Source organism: Leiobunum rupestre, chromosome 7 (genome assembly GCF_980474605.1).
Source record: "Leiobunum rupestre chromosome 7, qqLeiRupe1.1.hap1, whole genome shotgun sequence".
In the NCBI taxonomy this organism is placed as follows: domain Eukaryota; kingdom Metazoa; phylum Arthropoda; class Arachnida; order Opiliones; family Sclerosomatidae; genus Leiobunum; species Leiobunum rupestre.
In genome coordinates this window covers 26431103-26447578 of record NC_143390.1, presented here as the reverse complement: position 1 = coordinate 26447578, position 16476 = coordinate 26431103, and the positions used below count along the sequence as shown (strand labels likewise).

The 16476-nt window shown below is 35.4% G+C and overlaps 2 protein-coding genes across 3 annotated transcripts; one reads left to right on the top strand and one right to left on the bottom strand.

Annotated features, from left to right (window-relative positions):
- Positions 1-2816: 2816 nt before the first annotated feature.
- LOC149935440 (dolichyldiphosphatase 1-like) lies at positions 2817-4683 on the top strand. The gene is made up of 8 exons (XM_090154046.1): positions 2817-3353; positions 3443-3543; positions 3620-3704; positions 3760-3856; positions 3914-4003; positions 4080-4208; positions 4264-4353; positions 4515-4683. The coding sequence occupies exons 1-8, from the start codon at positions 3281-3283 to the stop codon at positions 4552-4554; spliced, it is 705 nt and encodes a 234-aa protein (XP_090010172.1). The 5' UTR covers positions 2817-3280; the 3' UTR covers positions 4555-4683.
- sws (patatin like phospholipase domain containing sws) lies at positions 4668-16267 on the bottom strand. Of its 2 annotated transcripts, none has more exons than XM_090154045.1 (26): positions 15830-16267; positions 15680-15758; positions 15423-15612; positions 15051-15351; positions 14906-14986; positions 14782-14843; positions 14574-14721; positions 14359-14506; positions 14210-14295; positions 14009-14149; positions 13799-13951; positions 13608-13741; positions 12470-12725; positions 11461-11647; positions 11191-11386; positions 10777-11128; positions 9834-9952; positions 9609-9765; positions 9473-9536; positions 9280-9402; positions 6578-6694; positions 5611-5759; positions 5393-5545; positions 5135-5330; positions 4981-5063; positions 4668-4912 (listed from the first exon to the last, which is right to left on the bottom strand). In XM_090154045.1, exons 1-26 carry the CDS (start codon positions 15941-15943, stop codon positions 4847-4849), a joined length of 3855 nt encoding a protein of 1284 aa, XP_090010171.1. In that variant the 5' UTR covers positions 15944-16267; the 3' UTR covers positions 4668-4846. The 2 variants fall into 2 exon arrangements, with proteins under 2 accessions (XP_090010171.1, XP_090010170.1); XM_090154044.1 differs by lacking the exon at positions 6578-6694 and adding an exon at positions 6738-6854 and having other exon boundaries at positions 15830-16266.
- Between the last annotated feature and the right edge of the window lie 209 nt (positions 16268-16476).

Genomic DNA, 16476 nt, shown 5'->3' with positions numbered 1-16476 from the left:
GGTAAAGCCACCAGTTATTGCACACTCTAACCCATTTAGGGCCGCTCGGGGGTGGACAAAAGCGGGCCCTCAGCTAGTTGTGTGTTTCGATGCACTCCAACCCAGCAAGGATCCTGTATGTTAGAAGGATATGAGGCGAGGGACGAAAAATGGCAGCGCCGTCGGTGGGTCATGCGCGATAGAGAATCCGTTTTTAGATTCCGTCAAGGACAAAACATGGGGGAAGCACCGCCAAAATTTGTCCTTGAGGGAATAGAAACAAGACGTCCCACGTTTAGAGGCTCTCTTAATATCGACGGCGCTGCCGGCGTTTTGAAAACACGGGCTGGCCGGAGGGCTACCTATCCTTCTAACATATAGGATCCTTGAACCCAGTAAGGACTCCCTGCCCCTTTTCCCCATGCCAGAATTACCGGGGTACCCTTTTCCCCCCCGCAAAAATAACATAAAAACTCGTCTTTCTCTCTCGTCCCCCCCTCCAGTGAGGCACTCCTCCCCCTTTTCCCCATGCGAGAATAACCGTGTTACCCTTTTCCCCACAAAAATTACTCAAAAACGCTTCTTTCTCTCTCGTCGCAAACCACCCCAGTAAAGCACCCCTCCCCCCTTTTTCCCATGCGAGAATTCCCGTGGTACCCTTTTCTCCATAGTCGAACCACCTCAGTAAGGCACCCCTTCCCCTTTTTCCCATGCGAGAATTACCGTGGTACCCTTTTCCCCACAAAAATTACTCAAAAACTCTTCTTTCTCTCTCGTCCCAAACCACCCCTCCCCCCTTTTTCCCATGCGAGAATTTCCGTGGTACCCTTTACCCCATAGTCGAACCACCTCAGTAAGGCACTCCTCCCCCTTGTCCCCATGCCAGAATTACCGGGGTACCCTTTTCCCCCCGCAAATATAACATTTGGAAAAGTTTTAAAACGGTTTCGAAATATCAAATTGTAAAATTTTGGTGTCGAATGTATTTTTCGTATGGCTATTAACACAGTTGACTCAGAAAAGGTTTAATTTAATCTTTCGAAACCGTTTCAAAACGTTTCCAAAGTACGTAGTGTGAACGCGGCTTTACTTTTAAGGAAAAAATTGGGCCGGTTTGGTAAAAACGGTCGGCAATTCTTTTCTAATGGAAAGATGACGTTACGCGTAAAATTTACTTGAGGCAAGCAGGTGGAGTTGTGAGCAGTCTCGGAGCAGGCCCAAGGAAAATGAGTTTACTTAATTTCTTACACATTTTGGTGTCTAAGGCCTTTGGCCGACACCATAAGTTGTTATAAAAAAAATTGACATGTGTTGCTGCAAGTTGATTTCACACCAAAGATAATTTAAACTCGTACCCTAGATTCGAAATCACTCTCTCGCGCGTTTACCCACTTCCCGCTGGAACTCAGAAAAAATTCGCTCCATGGTTTGCCCCTTACCGCAACCGATGGAGCCCGATTTTTCTGAGGTCACGTCTCACGTGCCGGAAAAGGGTAAACGGTTCGTAACAAAACCGTCAATGGGAAAGCTCTCAGTATTCAAATCTAGGGTACGAGTTTAAATTATCTTTGTTCACACCACCTCTCATAACACACTTCTCTATTTAAAAGAGGAGTAGCCAACATATACTTTCGTAGGCTGGACGCAGTTAACGTTGGGCGCGAATTTCCCGCCAAATCGCGAATGTGTACTTTGAATCACGGCTCGAAATTTACCGATTACTTCGCTTATAGATATAAAATGTAAAAAAAATTACTCTGCGTAGGGATATTTACCTATTGATAAACCATACTTTCTAATAGCATTAGAAAATCAAGCTACATGTTTCAAGCGAATAACAAAAGCAAAATAGGTAGATGAATACCTCTCTCGTAAGATGTATAATATATACTTCTGATTTGCCGGCTTATATACATCTTCAAGCTGTCTGATTTAAAAAAATGCAAGAACAGCCGCGAATCTCTAAAGCCAAGGTTTGTAGCAACCTTGCTAAAGCGAAGAATGACCCTTCAAAACATTGGGTGCCATTTGTATAAACTTCGCGCCACTAGCCAAGTGCTGCCCCCAAACGTTGAAATTTGCATATAAAATTTGAATAGTTTTTGCGGGAACCCAGATTAAGCGTTCAAAATTGGGAATAATATTAAAATCAACATTTTCTGAAACTTTATTCACACAATCATGTGCTCACTCAAATAACAAACCGGTTACTGGTACAGATTAGTGTAGGGAACTGTACTTTAAAGCTGCAAATATTTCCTTGAGGTGCTAATAACCATATCCTTTACAATAGCTGCGACTTTATTATGTATATATAAAATTAAACCACCCTTTTCCACAAAGATCAAAGTTAGAGAATCACGCAAACTTGACTTTCCACGGCTTTTTCATCAGCCTTAGCTACGTGATTTCCAGTTTTTTGCACAACCAATGCAGTATTTCCATAGCACGTGTAGGCGAAACATTTTTTGTTCTCTCCATAACTTTGAAGAAAAAGAGAAACGGGTATAACAACCAAATTGAAAGGGGAACATTTGTTGCCTTACTTCAAAAAGCTCAATGGACGGGGTTTGTTTCGGTGCTCTTTAAAGAGCGCTAGGGAGGTATCCTCGTATCTTTGTTTTATCTCATATAGAGATTCGGCAATCCCCGATTGTTTTGGTTTATTACTCATCAACTAGAGTGAAACAGTTATCTTCGAGAGCTGCCAATGACCATATCGGGTCTTAAACCTTTTGTGGAAAAAAAGTTAAGGAAAATTTAATACTTGATAAAAAGCTAAACAGATTGAAAAATACTTCAAAGGTCAAAACACTTGTTTGTATTGTTAGAAAATTAAATTTTGAGACTGATAATTGAAATACATTCGTTATCATAATATTTGAGCGTGTGCCGTGCCCGTGCGGTGTCGAGGATAAAGACCAAGGCTTAGGTAAAAACGTTCATTTAAAAAGCAAGTTCTTTTTAATCGCTAAGCACTGAAGAAGGAAAAATTATTACCGTTATGGACAATATGTTTTCCGTATCCCCTATCAATTCATTCGGTTAAAATTAGGTCCAAAGTTCATCAGAGGCCGTAGAGGAAAGTGCACGAGATGTTGACAGAGGAACAGTCGAAAACGACGTCACCCGGGAGAAAAAAATCACAAGTCGTTGCCATAGCGACCAAGCCAATCGGATGCTGAGAGATGTCAAGATAACGTCACTGACCTCACTTAAGTCGGTCTTTCCCTCAACTTCACGATAATATGACCTAATGGTCTTTAAATTAACTACGGGTTTTTAAATATTTGAGTTGGAAATGACTAAAGTTGAAAATCACAACGACATCACTTGGGTGACGCTAGCTATAGCTCATGTGGAATATCCAGAAGGTACCTTCACTGTCATGGTCAATGATGGACCGAAATTCCTTGACTATTTTTCATCAATCAGTAATAAATTACGATTAAAATTATTCCAGGCGACATTTTGGGTAAAGGTCTAGCGATAGCTAGTATGTTTCCACTTTCCTTGGGTGTTAGTATGATAACTCTAGTTCTATTTAGAAGAGATTTGCATACTGTAAGTATTTTAATATGGTTACTAATGAATAATAGACTAAAAATAGGGCAAATTTACAAGTCTTTCTCTTCATTAGATATGCTTCTTTTTTGGAATGATTGTAAATGAAATAGTAAACTTTACTCTGAAGCATATTATAAAGGAAGCTAGACCATATAAAGGTATAATATCAAAAATATAAGATAGTAAAAGTGACTAAAATTTCTCATTCATTAGAAAGGAAAATTTTACACGTGGAATATGGAATGCCTTCCAGTCATTCCCAATTAATGTGGTTTTTTGCCACATATCTAACACTATTCATGTTTATTCGGTACATTCAAAGTTATTTATTTTACTATTTGCAACTCATTAATAAGATTAAATACAGATTAGCAAATGGTACTAAATGGTCCACTGTATGGAAGTATTTCGTAACTACAGTCGCAGTTATATCGGCTATTGTAGTTTCTTATAGCAGGTATAATGAATAATCTGAAATAAATTTCATAACTGGTACTCATTGTTAAGATAATATCCTTATAAATGTTTTACAGACTATATCTTTTATATCACACGTTAGAGCAGATAATTTATGGAGGGCTATTAGGCAGTTTTAACGGAGTTATGTGGTTTTTATTAATTCATCAAGTTTTTACCCCTTGGTTTGCAACTATAGCATCATGGTAAGATTGAAATGACTTGTGTTGGAATTAAAGACTAATTTTTGTTATCCCAAAGGTCTGTCAGCGAATTTCTCATGATAAGAGACACAACATTAATTCCAAATGTATTATGGTTTGAATATATGGCCCAACGTACAGAATCCAGGTAACTATATACCTAACTACCCTGGCAGGACAAAAATTAAAAGGATGGTTGGCCAACTAAGATTGACATCAACATCCAGCTAACCAACTTTTGACTTTTTGTGTTGATGGGGTAAAGGCAAGAGTGGGTAAAGTCTACAACTACAAATTTTTTCTTTATAGAGCTAGACAGAGGAAACTAAGAAAATCGCAATATGATTAATGGAAAAACCTGAGATTATGCAAAAAATACAATTTCTACCTGAACAATGTTCAAGACATTCGCTCAAGATCTGTCCAATACTTGGTTTTATATATATAAAAATAATTCCTAAATTTAACACAAAAAAAGGTATTTATTTAAATTAGGTCCTAATTCGTAAAACAATTTTTTAACTAAATTATATACTTTGTTACATGTACATCAAAAGCTCTACATATATATATATATCAAAAGTGTAACACAAATATGTAAAATATAAAACATACATTTTTGTATTATTTTTCTATAAAAACTAATCCGCTTCAGCATCTGATAATGAGTTTAACTTCCTCCTTAAAACTGGTGATAAATCTTCATCCTATTACGAAAATGGAATAAAAATTGATTCTTTTCTACTAAAAAAATCCATTTCATTTGAACACTGACTCTTTCCATATCGCTTAACAAATAAGGATCCAATTCCGAACTATAGCCAGCCTCGTCGGAATCATTGTCACTGTAATCTGAAACTATAGATAGACCAAAATATATTAATGCAGATGTTTTAGAAAACTGCCATTTTAAAAAATCCTATCCTCACGATTTTCTATTGTGCGATATGGGCTTTTGATTTTGCAAACCATCTCGGCCAAGTCTGTAAACGTAGCATTTTGAAGAGACACCTGTTGTTGCGGTTGTTTCACCTCTTTTAACTCCTTCTGTAATAGGCTATGAAGAGTCTTCTGCCCTTGTCTCATTGTGGTAAAAAGAGTTTTTCCGTGTGTAAAGCCAACTTCCTAAGATTATTTCAAAATTTTAAGTCCTCGAACTGTAAAGATCTTTTAGGCATATTCCTAACCATAATTTCGTCAAAATTTCCAAACTGCATTGTTTTGTATTTATCAATTGGCGGTCGAATGTATGTGCAATAATCACTACGTTTAACTTGTTCTAGTTGCCTGACGCAGCTCACATAAGCTAAACGAGACTGAATTTCCGGTAAACTAGGAACCTTAAATGGCATAAAAAATTAATAGCGTCAATCAGACTTTCTTCTAAAAATTAATTAATACATACTTTAACAGGAGAGGACCAGGGATTCCACCGCTTCCATAATAACCACCAGCCACTTAAAGTGTCCCCGTAATTTGTCAGGTCAGTTTCATCTTGACTCCCAACATCAATCGCTATGATCGTTTCAGCACCCATATCATGCATAATATCAGCTAGGTTTCGAACAAAAGTAAAGGGGTATTATTTTAGAGTGGCATTTAGTTTAAGTAAATCAACAATCTAAAGAAGTTTTACAAATTTCCTATTTAAAAACATATCCGCAACATTTCTGGGCGAATTTCTAAATACATTAATAACAGTTATTGCATGATTATCTGGAGAGATAATTAATCTTTTGTGTGAAACCATATTACAGTAGAAATTAGTAGAAATTTATACATGCATTATTAAAATTGTGTAATGTGAATTGACAGGCTTTGATATAAACTTTTGCCAACTTATGTAAAAATGAGAATATTACAATTTTTCCAAAATAAAGCCAAAAGTTCAAGCTACTGATTCTAAATTCCTTGTATAATACTCAGATTGCTCTCGTAACTAATCTGAATAAGAAATGTAAAACTTAAACCAATCTAGGAGCCGTGAAACTAAAAGACCTTTTAAAAGGAATTAAGAACCGTAATTTCAGGTAGATAGGCAGCTTAGAAGCCACCCTTCAAAAAAAAGTAATGTGCTACACCTAACTACACAAAAAATAAGCAGTGCGCAAGAATGTTTTCCGTTCAACAAACTTTTCTGGCTAAGAAAGATAAGTAACACCGTTGCAAAAAAAATCTTTTAACTTTTAATACCGTTTAAGAAGCTGCGTATCGACTTGAAATTACAATAATCAAATTTTTCCTAATTTCCCAACGCTAGATAAAAAATAAAATAAAAATAAAAAAGTGAAATGGGGTAAAAATGACGATTGTGATGCGGGAAGAGTTGCCCGTTTTTTGTAGCGGTGGTTAATCGCAGTGAATCCTACTACCTGGCAGATTGTTGGTGTAGCAGCCATCCACTAGCAAATGACCGTCGCAAGGGTCACAAAGTGGAGGTAATGGTCCCGTAAAGGTCATACTGGCTCTGACATAACGCCACAGGTTACCTGAGTAAGATAGATTTTACTCCACAACACATTAATCACTGACCTGGCAGATTGTTGACATAGCCCCCATCCAATAACAAATGTCCATCGCAAGGATCACAGAGTGGGGGCATATAGCCTGACAATGACATGCTGGAGCGGATGTAACGCCATAGTGATCCTGGAAAGTGAACTACACTGTGCTATTCACATTGTTATTTTAAACCTCTTTTAGTCCATGAGCCAGGTGCTCAAAATAACACATTTGAGTACTTACACTAAGACCAAGAGTAGAAAACAGTGGTAGAAGCAGCTCTATCTGCACCGTGATGCAGTACCTATGGCTTCTTTTGCCATTTAACTTTTTAAACTATTACACACGCATCAAAAATATTTTTATACGTGGCCTATATAACCTAACTATTGCCCACTAGGGAATTCAATATTCCCTCAAGTTTCTCTTTCGGGATTCTAGAAGAGCCAACAGGGTATACGAAAAGAACTGGTAGCATGACCCAATTTTAGCATCCACTTTTTGAAACCATGTAACTTAACAACAAAATATTAGAAGTAGTGCTTATTCTAAGTATTTTGAGAATCTCCAGAAAGTGTTGTTCGTGTTAAAAGGTAAAATAAATTAAATTAATACTATCATGAAAAAAGGGTTACTCGTAAATAGGATAGTTAAGTTTTTAAATGCATTTGCGAATCCAAAAATTAGTCTGTCAAGCGAAACTTAAGAATCTATAATTGTAAAAAATTATTTTTAGCTATTATAAACCACCATAATGTAATTAGACAAATTTTTAGGCTTGTTTTTAATATAAAATAAAACACATGGTCTTTGACAATTGAAACAAGACTCAAATCATTAGAAAGTCCCACCACGTGGATTCAGATATTGTATAACCCATTTATCTGAAAATCACATTGCCTCTTGGTACCTAGAGTTGGTACTCTAATATGTACCTGGTCCATGGACTATTTCAAACACCCACTGGTTTTTTCCAGTGTCACAAATATATTTATTTAATGAGTTAATAAATTTTATTAACTGAACCATGACTGTTTGAAAGATTTTCAACAGAATCCGAGCATTCTCAACTTTTTTACAGAACAGGGTGGAAAATCACCAATCAATAGGAATTGATCACTTTCCAATTGTCTGCTAACAAAGTGAAAAAGCTAGAACCATTATGTCACAGATTTAAATTACGTACAATTAAACTTATTATTTTTATGTTACAAGTTCATACTCATGCAATATGGTTTATTGCACAGCCTAATGTTTTCTTGAAGCGTATTAATTACTCAAAAAATATAATTGTGACACTGAGCCTTTTTAAAGCTCATGTGCAAAGGTTCCGCTCAGTCATTCAACATTCAAGAATGTAATAAAATGCATTAATAACAATAAGCTTTTATCAAACAGTCATTAAATTGGATTAATAATAGTGTTTCACACTATTATTAATCAACTGAAAATCTGATTGTACTCTTTAAATAATAGTAAACACGTTAAAATTAAATTACGATAAGCAATCTATATCAAGCATTCTTAGGCACTAAACCCAAATACTGAATATGAAGCCATGCCTTAAGAACTGAAGTAAAATTATTCAAGGTTGTGATTTTACCCAAAAAATCTAATGAATGATGATTTGACGACGCTCAAGCTCTAAATAGGTAAAAACAACACAATAAGCCTTGAAAGAAAACAAACGTACAGCATACAGACCACAGACAATGTATTAGTGAAGTAAAATTTCAGCCATTAAGAAACTGTGGTTTGGAAAAAAAAGGTAAAAAGAAAATGAAATGGCTTGCAAAAAAACCTTTGCACACGGGTTAAAAAGATTGGAAATAAACTCTCAAACCAGCTCTTAATACATGTATTCTCTATCTTTTAATGAAAAAAAAATTCCCTGTAAATATGATAAAAATTTAAAGGGATCTGAAAGAAAAGTGTTTTTATTAGAGCTTGAGTTACTCTGAAGCCGTCAGAAAGAAATAGCCAAATAGATCTACAGTTTAGAAAGATGGTAGTTAATCCAGCTTTATTTTTTCAGCAGAAGAAGCCAATCATATTACCCACTTAAAATTATATCTTTCACGTTATGAGTCAATATTTTGCGATAAAATCGGACAAGACTCTAAAGGAGTCATGCTCTTTACAATATACTCAACGTCTCAAAGAAAAGACAGCAAAACAAGCCATGCAACATTAACAAAAAATAGTGGTGATTAGTTAAAATGGTTTATTCTACTGAAAAAATAGAGCTATTATGACTTATGAGTTATGACCCAAATGCTACATTTAAGTAGAATTAATGACTTTCGAACACGCACAACATAAACATTTGTACCTATTTCTAATATGATTTGGAAGAACTAATAACATTCATACACACATATACTAGTTAAAATTAAAGGCACAACTTTCCAATAACATTGTGTCTTTAATTTTTGTACTCAGTGAAACTAGATTATTCAGTTACATTAACATTCAGGCATCTCTCTCACATTCAGTAAGATGGTGTAAGTTTAAGATATTTATAGGTTCCCACATTTGTATGACTTAAATGAAAGGTGGAAAAATAACTTACCGTGAGAGTGAACTCTCATGGAACTATCAGTGATATCAGTAGTCACAGTAAAAAAAGGTAGCCATAGATCTTCAATTTGTCTATCATCAAATACTTCGTGAATAAGATTATTGAAACAAGCACCTGAAATTTTCTTCAAAGTTAAAGAAGGAAATGCCAATGGTTTTATCCTAACTGAAATGATAATTCTTACCAGTAAACATTGCAGTTACAGGATAAGTCAAATCCAAGATTTGCCTCCAGTATGAAGTCATTTTCTAATAAAAATTTTCATTTATTTAATAGTTCTTATCTTTTAAATTGTCCAAAATGCATTAATAGATTCTTACTAAAGACCATTTCCGAGCAATTTGAGTAAAAGTTGTGAGATCTTTCTCTTGGCACCAAAGCGCCCCCATGAAAGCACCGATACTGACACCACCAACCATGTCTATTGGAATACCAGCTTCCACAATAGCCCTTATCATACCAACATGAGCAGATCCTCTGAAAAATATGAAAAGCTACTCTAAAACCCATACAGTGGACCAGATTTAGGTATAAAAAATTCATACCTGGCCCCTCCTCCACCTAAAACCAGACCAATTGAGGTTCCTGTAAGAAACCTCGCAAGCCGTGAGAAATCGGAATGTACACTTGGTGGATTTTCAAACATTCGATTGTAAATTTCTTGCTGAAATTGGCCATGATTAGCTCAATAGGTTAAAATACTATATATACAGGGTGTCCACTAAAAACGATCCAGGGCGAATATCTCAGAAACCATTTTCTCTAGCAATTTAAAATTTTTATGTTACGTAGCACGTGCAGGGGGCCAAAGAAGAATGATAACCTCGATCCAAAAACTATCTCGAGAACCGTAAGTGCTAGAAAGTTGGTTTCAATTAGAAAAGTGTTCCCAGTCACGTTTTATGCCTACATAGCGTGAACATGATCGGATTCGACCAATAGTAAGTCGATAAAATTGTTACCAAAATCACAAAGGTCGTAAAAGGGAAAATTGCAAGACAGCGCTAATAACTCCAAAACAAGTCGTGCTACATTATCGAAATTTGCTAGACAATCGCATCATGGTAGGATATTTTAATATTTGGAAAATTGTACGACCTTGAACCATGTCTTCAAGGTCATACTAAAATTATCTCGAGAACCATTAGGTTTAGATCAAAAATTCCAATTTGTGATTTTGGTAAATTTTTTCTCGACTTACTATTGGTCGAATCCGATCATGTTCACGCTATGTAGGCATAAAACGTGACGGGGAACACTTTTCTAATTGAAACCAACTTTCTAACACATACGGTTCTCGAGATAGTTTTTGGATGACCTTGAAGACATGGTTCAAGGTCATCCAGGTTATCATTCTTCTTTGGCCCCCTGCACGTGCTACGTAACATAAAAATTTCAAATTCCTAGAGAAAACGGTTTCTGAGATATTCGCCCTGGATCGTTTTTTAGTGGACACCCTGTATAGATATATTTGTATGGCAATTCTACCATTTTTGTTGGAGATCTTCTGGTAAACATTCTTTTCGGACAGCGAATGTGGTGCGTTGACGAGCACCAACTTCTCATATTTAACCAGAGTACAGTATTTTTTGGTTTAGCACCATCATCTCGATGCAAGAGAATTAGTTCTTTTTGTATTCTTATGGCTAAGTGTTCAAGCTGCCTTTCCACCTGCCCCACTGTGGGTTCTTGGTCGGCCAATGCCACAATAAGAACACAATCAGCTTGCCGGATACACCTTTGAGTCCATGTTGAAAATTGAGCATCACATTGGTAAAGGACTATTCGATTAGCATCCTCTTGCTGTCCCAGCCAACTGTACAGGCGATAATCATTTGCACTGAAAATGACAATGTAACTAGTTAAAAAATTATATTCAAACCCCCAATTGAAGCTGCTTACCTATCGAGAGCGGTTGGTCCAAGTGTTCTTTTAATAATATCGGAGGTTAGTCTTAAAGTTGGGCCAACAGAAGTGAGTGCGTGGTAAAGCTCCAGTGAAAAAGCTGTGAGCGGAACATCTTCGGTTACTGGTAATAAAGCAACGGTTGAGAAATTAGAACCAGATGGACGGGAACCAATACTGACCGCTCTTTCACCTATAATGATAGAAATAAGCAAGATACATATTAAATGAATTTCATTAACTACCCCATCTTTATCCGTAACTAACCAACAAGGGAACCACTTTTCTCCAAGGTTCCAAGTATTCTATGACCCAGTAAATGGATAAGGCGAGTTACAACTACGGGGTATTTAATTTTGATTGCATTAAGTAGACCATCGGGTAATTTGGCTAATTCGGAATCTCTAACGGCCATCACTGTTGTTGAACGTCTTGTTTGGGTTAAGACTTCAACCTAAAGAGAGATTCATAAAGCGTCATAACATGACAAATGGGCACATCAGGTCAACCATACTTCCTCAGATTATATTATAATTTCATCTAAGCAGTTATGTTATGCAAAAACAATTTCTCAATTATTTTTTAAATACCGGTAAAATGGTTTTTAAGATATTAATTTAACACAATAGAAAGAATTCTAAAATCAGTTTAATATAATTGACCTTTGCGCTTGATAATTTTTTTTTTTTCAAGAACCAAAAATAAGGTTTTGGACTTGCATTTTAGAGATTTCATGTAAAACACATTGAAATTGGAAAAAATAATATATAAATAAAACTAAACACTGAAATCAAAAGTCAAATATTTTAAACTGTATTTAGAGAGTTAAGGAGTAAAGACCAAAAATTCCAAAAATGTACTTTGGAAAGCAAATTAGATATTCTTTAAAACAAACTTTGTAATACTAAAAACAAACTATTACTAGTTTGGCAGTCAAGTCCATTTTTACCTATTTCTTCAATTTTTCCAGTGCTCGAAATAGACTTATTCACTATTAGGAACGTGTTTCCTCTCAGAGCTTCCGATTATTCTGAAAAACGGGAGCTGTGCAATAAAGAATAACCTTTATGAACCAGAACGATACGAGGAAAACTTTTACTAAACGGAACAACTTCCCGGTCCATTTTGAGCACTGAATTTTTCTACATCTAATACCTTAAAATCCATTCGTCGGATATGAAAAATTAATCAATGGATAAAATTACAATAAAACCTTAGGAAATAGGGTTGTAAATGACCCTAAATATTTGTCTCAACTCCAAATAAAAAAAATTACAATTCCAACAAGATCTCCTTTTCCATACTCCCCAACGAGTTCTTTCTTGCCATCACTTCTTGTAAGAACTGATCTCATACGGCCACTCAAAACTATATATGTACAATCAGATTGATCCCCTTGACGATAAAGAGCCTTTCCAGACTCTGTGTTCATCCAATCTAAGGCAAAATCAATTTGTCGAACAAATGGAGAGAGTCTACTAATAACAGTGTGGGCTAGATATAGAACAACATGCGGCTGTTCACGAAGAATTCTAAAAAAAAATACATATACTGAATATCCCAATAAAAAAAATTTCAGCAGGGACAATAACTGAAAAACTCATTATGCTTTAATACTGAAGTTCTACGACCCTTCCCTCGTGCCATGGAGTTTAATAGCAAAAATTTTGATAACCTCGAAGATGTGGTTCAAGGTCATCTAAACCTATCTCGAGAACCTCAATTTTTAGAGACTCATTCCAAATAGTGTTAAGACGACAAACTAAACATTTAACTAGCAAAGAATTTGTAATTTTCAGAAAACATCAAGATGTAGAACATCTTCCAGGTCACAGAAAAATTAACTTGAAAACCAACAGGTTTTTAGTTCGATATAGAAAGTTAGTTGCAACATATTTTAAGTCTTAATTTACATTGATTTGAGACCATTTGGAATTAAAAAGTGAAGACAAACAACTTTCTTATAGGAACCTTAGGGTAATGTAATTTCTTGTTGACTTTGAATATAATGTTATAGTCAGCCAATATTTAATTTTCAAATGTCTTTTTCTATAAGGAGTGTTATGAAAAATTCATCTTCATAGCTTGATTAGTTTTAAAATTATTCGTCCTACAGTTTGTCCTCTTAGACAAAACATTCCTTTATTGACCTTTTATTTTTTAACCTTTAATTTCATGGTTTCTAATTGGCCATTTGAACCATGTGATGGAGGAAAATATTATAATTGGAAGTCTCCAAAAACAAATAGTACTCTGTAGTTTTTGGATTACCTTGAAAACACGGCTCAATATTATCACAATTTTTAGTGTTAAATTTTCCGCTACACAATGTAAGATTTATAAAAACTTCAACATCATAGAATATTTGGTTTTTGAAATATTGACCCCATTCCATTTTATTGTGGACAACATACTCATACGTCTGTATTCGGGAAATAACCGCTATGTGACTAGGGTGTCTGGTTTTAACTGTAAACAAAGACGGTTCCCCAGTTATAACAGCTAACGCACCAATTAATTCTCCCGGATAGCCATGAAATAAAGCATTCTGAAACAATGATGAAATAGTTATTTTTGAGCAAAGAAAATAATAAATTAGTCTCACATCTTCTTCTTTATCAACAGTCTTCTGAGACACTGTTAAACAGCCCTGAAGGACATAAAATAAAGCAATGTCTTCTTGAAGACCTTCTTTGGTTAAACATATTCCTGGGGGATATTCCCTTATTGACAACTTGTCTTGTAAGATTTTAGAGTCCTTAATAATAAATTTAATTTCAAGCCATATTTCTAATAAAAACCTTTACCAACTCACTTTAACGCCTAATAACTGAGTTAAGCCTTCTACGGCTACTTTATATCTTTCTTCAGGAGAGAGGGTTTGAACTTTTTCAGGATGGACAATTGTAGACGGTTTTCTACGACGGCTACTAAGATTATCTAACGAAGACCGATGCTGTAAAAAGGAATAAGAGTCTATATTTTTAAAATTAAAGTATGGAAACTGTTAAATTACAATTTTGGTTGACTTTTCGGTTTTGTCTGATGGAATACTGGTAGAAAGATTTTCTTCACTCGTTTGTAAGAGCCCATCTTGGTTTTCTGTCCAACAAAACAGCAAATAAAAATTGAGTTCATTTTATCCTCATATTATATTTTGTAAACCTCTTTGTTCCACTATTGTCAGGGGTTGAGAATTTGGTATATCTTTTGGCACTGATGATTCTTCCGAAGACTTTGAAGCTGGATATTTGGATGGACTAGCTTTTGGCGAAGGCAATGATATCTTTTTAACAGCCATAGCTGGTGAAGACTGCAAAGATATGTAATACATCTTAACGCCTATATTAATAATGAACATAAAAGAGCTATTGATTTACAGTTCTTATAAGCTGCGTTGTTAAACCCAAGTAATTATGTAGAGCTGTAAAAGTGACTCGATGCAAGCGAACCATCACAACCTGAACCACTCTGACCAATGATTCCGGATCTTTGACAAGAAGTTGTTTAAATGCTTCAACTCTCAGTCTGAAATATTTACAAATTATTTCAATGCTGATGAGCTTAATGCGTTAAGTGAGCTAGTACCTTAAAATATTTGTATCTTCTAAAGCTCTAACTGACACAGTCTTATATACATCCGAATGACCCTAATGATTAAAGTGAATAAACTTTTGGGACACTCATTATAGTAATCTTCATTGTAACGTACAGTCATAACATCCATTATAGAAAGTAAACTAGCTATGCTTTCCCCAGGAGGTACTTCTTTAAAAATTATTTCAGTTCCATCCTACATTCACAAAAACTTCCAAGTATAAGCAATGTAGAATATAAAATATTAAAATACACCATACCGGTTCAGTAACAAACACTTGCACCCTTCCATTTTGTACAACATAAATACTGTCATCCAATTCACCAATAGAAAACAGTAAATTCCCCGCAGGAATTGTCAAGTATTCAATATATTTACAAAGTTCCAGAAATAAAGGTTTTTCAAAGAAACCGAACACCCTTATACTCTTGAGCATATAAACCACCTCGGAAGGTAATCTATTATCAGACTGATCCGATATCAGATCTTCTTCTAAGAATGCTTGAGAAGGCTCTTTGACTTGAAGAGTCAATGGTTGTTCTCTTTTCATTCTTAGAAGCCTGCAAAATGCAAAACTGAATAAATATTGAAATATTTTGGAAATTCATAAACCAAGTTATAGTAAGCTTACCGTTTGGCAAATTTCACGACTAGCTGCCTTTTCTTCATTTTTGACCTACCGCTAGTAGCTTGACTAGATATTTGGCGTACTTTCCTAAGCATCTTGCGACCATAAAAAATAACTTTGTCTCTCTTCCGAAATCGGGGCTTAGAAGAAGGACCTATCATCCTGGAAGTAACAGTCTCTACTAGGCTCCCTCCTAAATTAAGATTAATTTCATTTAACTCCGTAGCCACGATGGCAGTTTTAGCGCAGATGAACCCTACCTTTGTTTTTAAATGAAAAGGCAATGTAAATGGACATTCCAATAATGATGAAAAGTAAGGCAATGAAAAGAACGGTCGGCTTTCGGCATTAAAAGTAAGTATAAGAAAAAACGCTTACCCATTATAAAAATAAAGCGATATAATACTCACAACATGATTGTCAATATACACAACAATGAAATGAAAATAATAACCAAAAGTTCGAACAAATTCAGAAGGAGAAGCCATAAGCTTCTCAATGATATGTGAATAATCTAGTTCCATTTTGTTACAAAATGTTTAAAAATTAGATTTGCATTATTTCCCGGATTTCCGACTTTTCCGTTTAAGCTTCGCAGCTTTATCGATTGGTCTAATCTTACCGACAACAATAAGCAAGAGAGATAATGAAAGCCGAAGGGGACACCGACTGGTTTCAAATGCCAATTAATAAAAATTCCTTTAACCAAAATTGCTTTCTCTCACAACAAGTTTCACTTTTCCAGAAAAAAAAACAATGGAGAAACCTTGCATTTTGACGATTAAAACACGATAAAAAGATAGTCCGAAGGTTAGAACTTACATCTCCAAGCCCTAAAGCCCCTTTGGCCTGTTATGAGCAGTTCTGCGAATGACGCAAGCTTTGGCCATGGGGCGTTGGTTATAAAATATATTACCTAACAGTTAAGTCAATATACGAGGGAGGTACAGTCGGCGTTACGCGACCCATACCACGATGTTAGGTTAGCTTTGTATTGTTCGGCCTTGAGATCAGCTGAGCAGCTAAGAAACTTATGGCATAAAAGTGGAGGAATAAA

Coding starts and splice junctions, on each gene's coding strand:
- LOC149935440 (XM_090154046.1), top strand. CDS start 3,281: ATGACTAAAGTTGAAAATCACAACGACATCACTTGGGTGACGCTAGCT. Junction 3,544..3,619: donor TTAGAAGAGATTTGCATACT/GTAAGTATTTTA, acceptor TCTCTTCATTAG/ATATGCTTCTTTTTTGGAAT. Junction 4,209..4,263: donor TTTGCAACTATAGCATCATG/GTAAGATTGAAA, acceptor GTTATCCCAAAG/GTCTGTCAGCGAATTTCTCA.
- sws (XM_090154045.1), bottom strand. CDS start 15,943: ATGGAACTAGATTATTCACATATCATTGAGAAGCTTATGGCTTCTCCT. Junction 15,613..15,679: donor CTTTTCATTTAAAAACAAAG/GTAGGGTTCATC, acceptor ATCTTAATTTAG/GAGGGAGCCTAGTAGAGACT. Junction 6,695..9,279: donor CATGAGAGTTCACTCTCACG/GTAAGTTATTTT, acceptor TATCTTACTCAG/GTAACCTGTGGCGTTATGTC.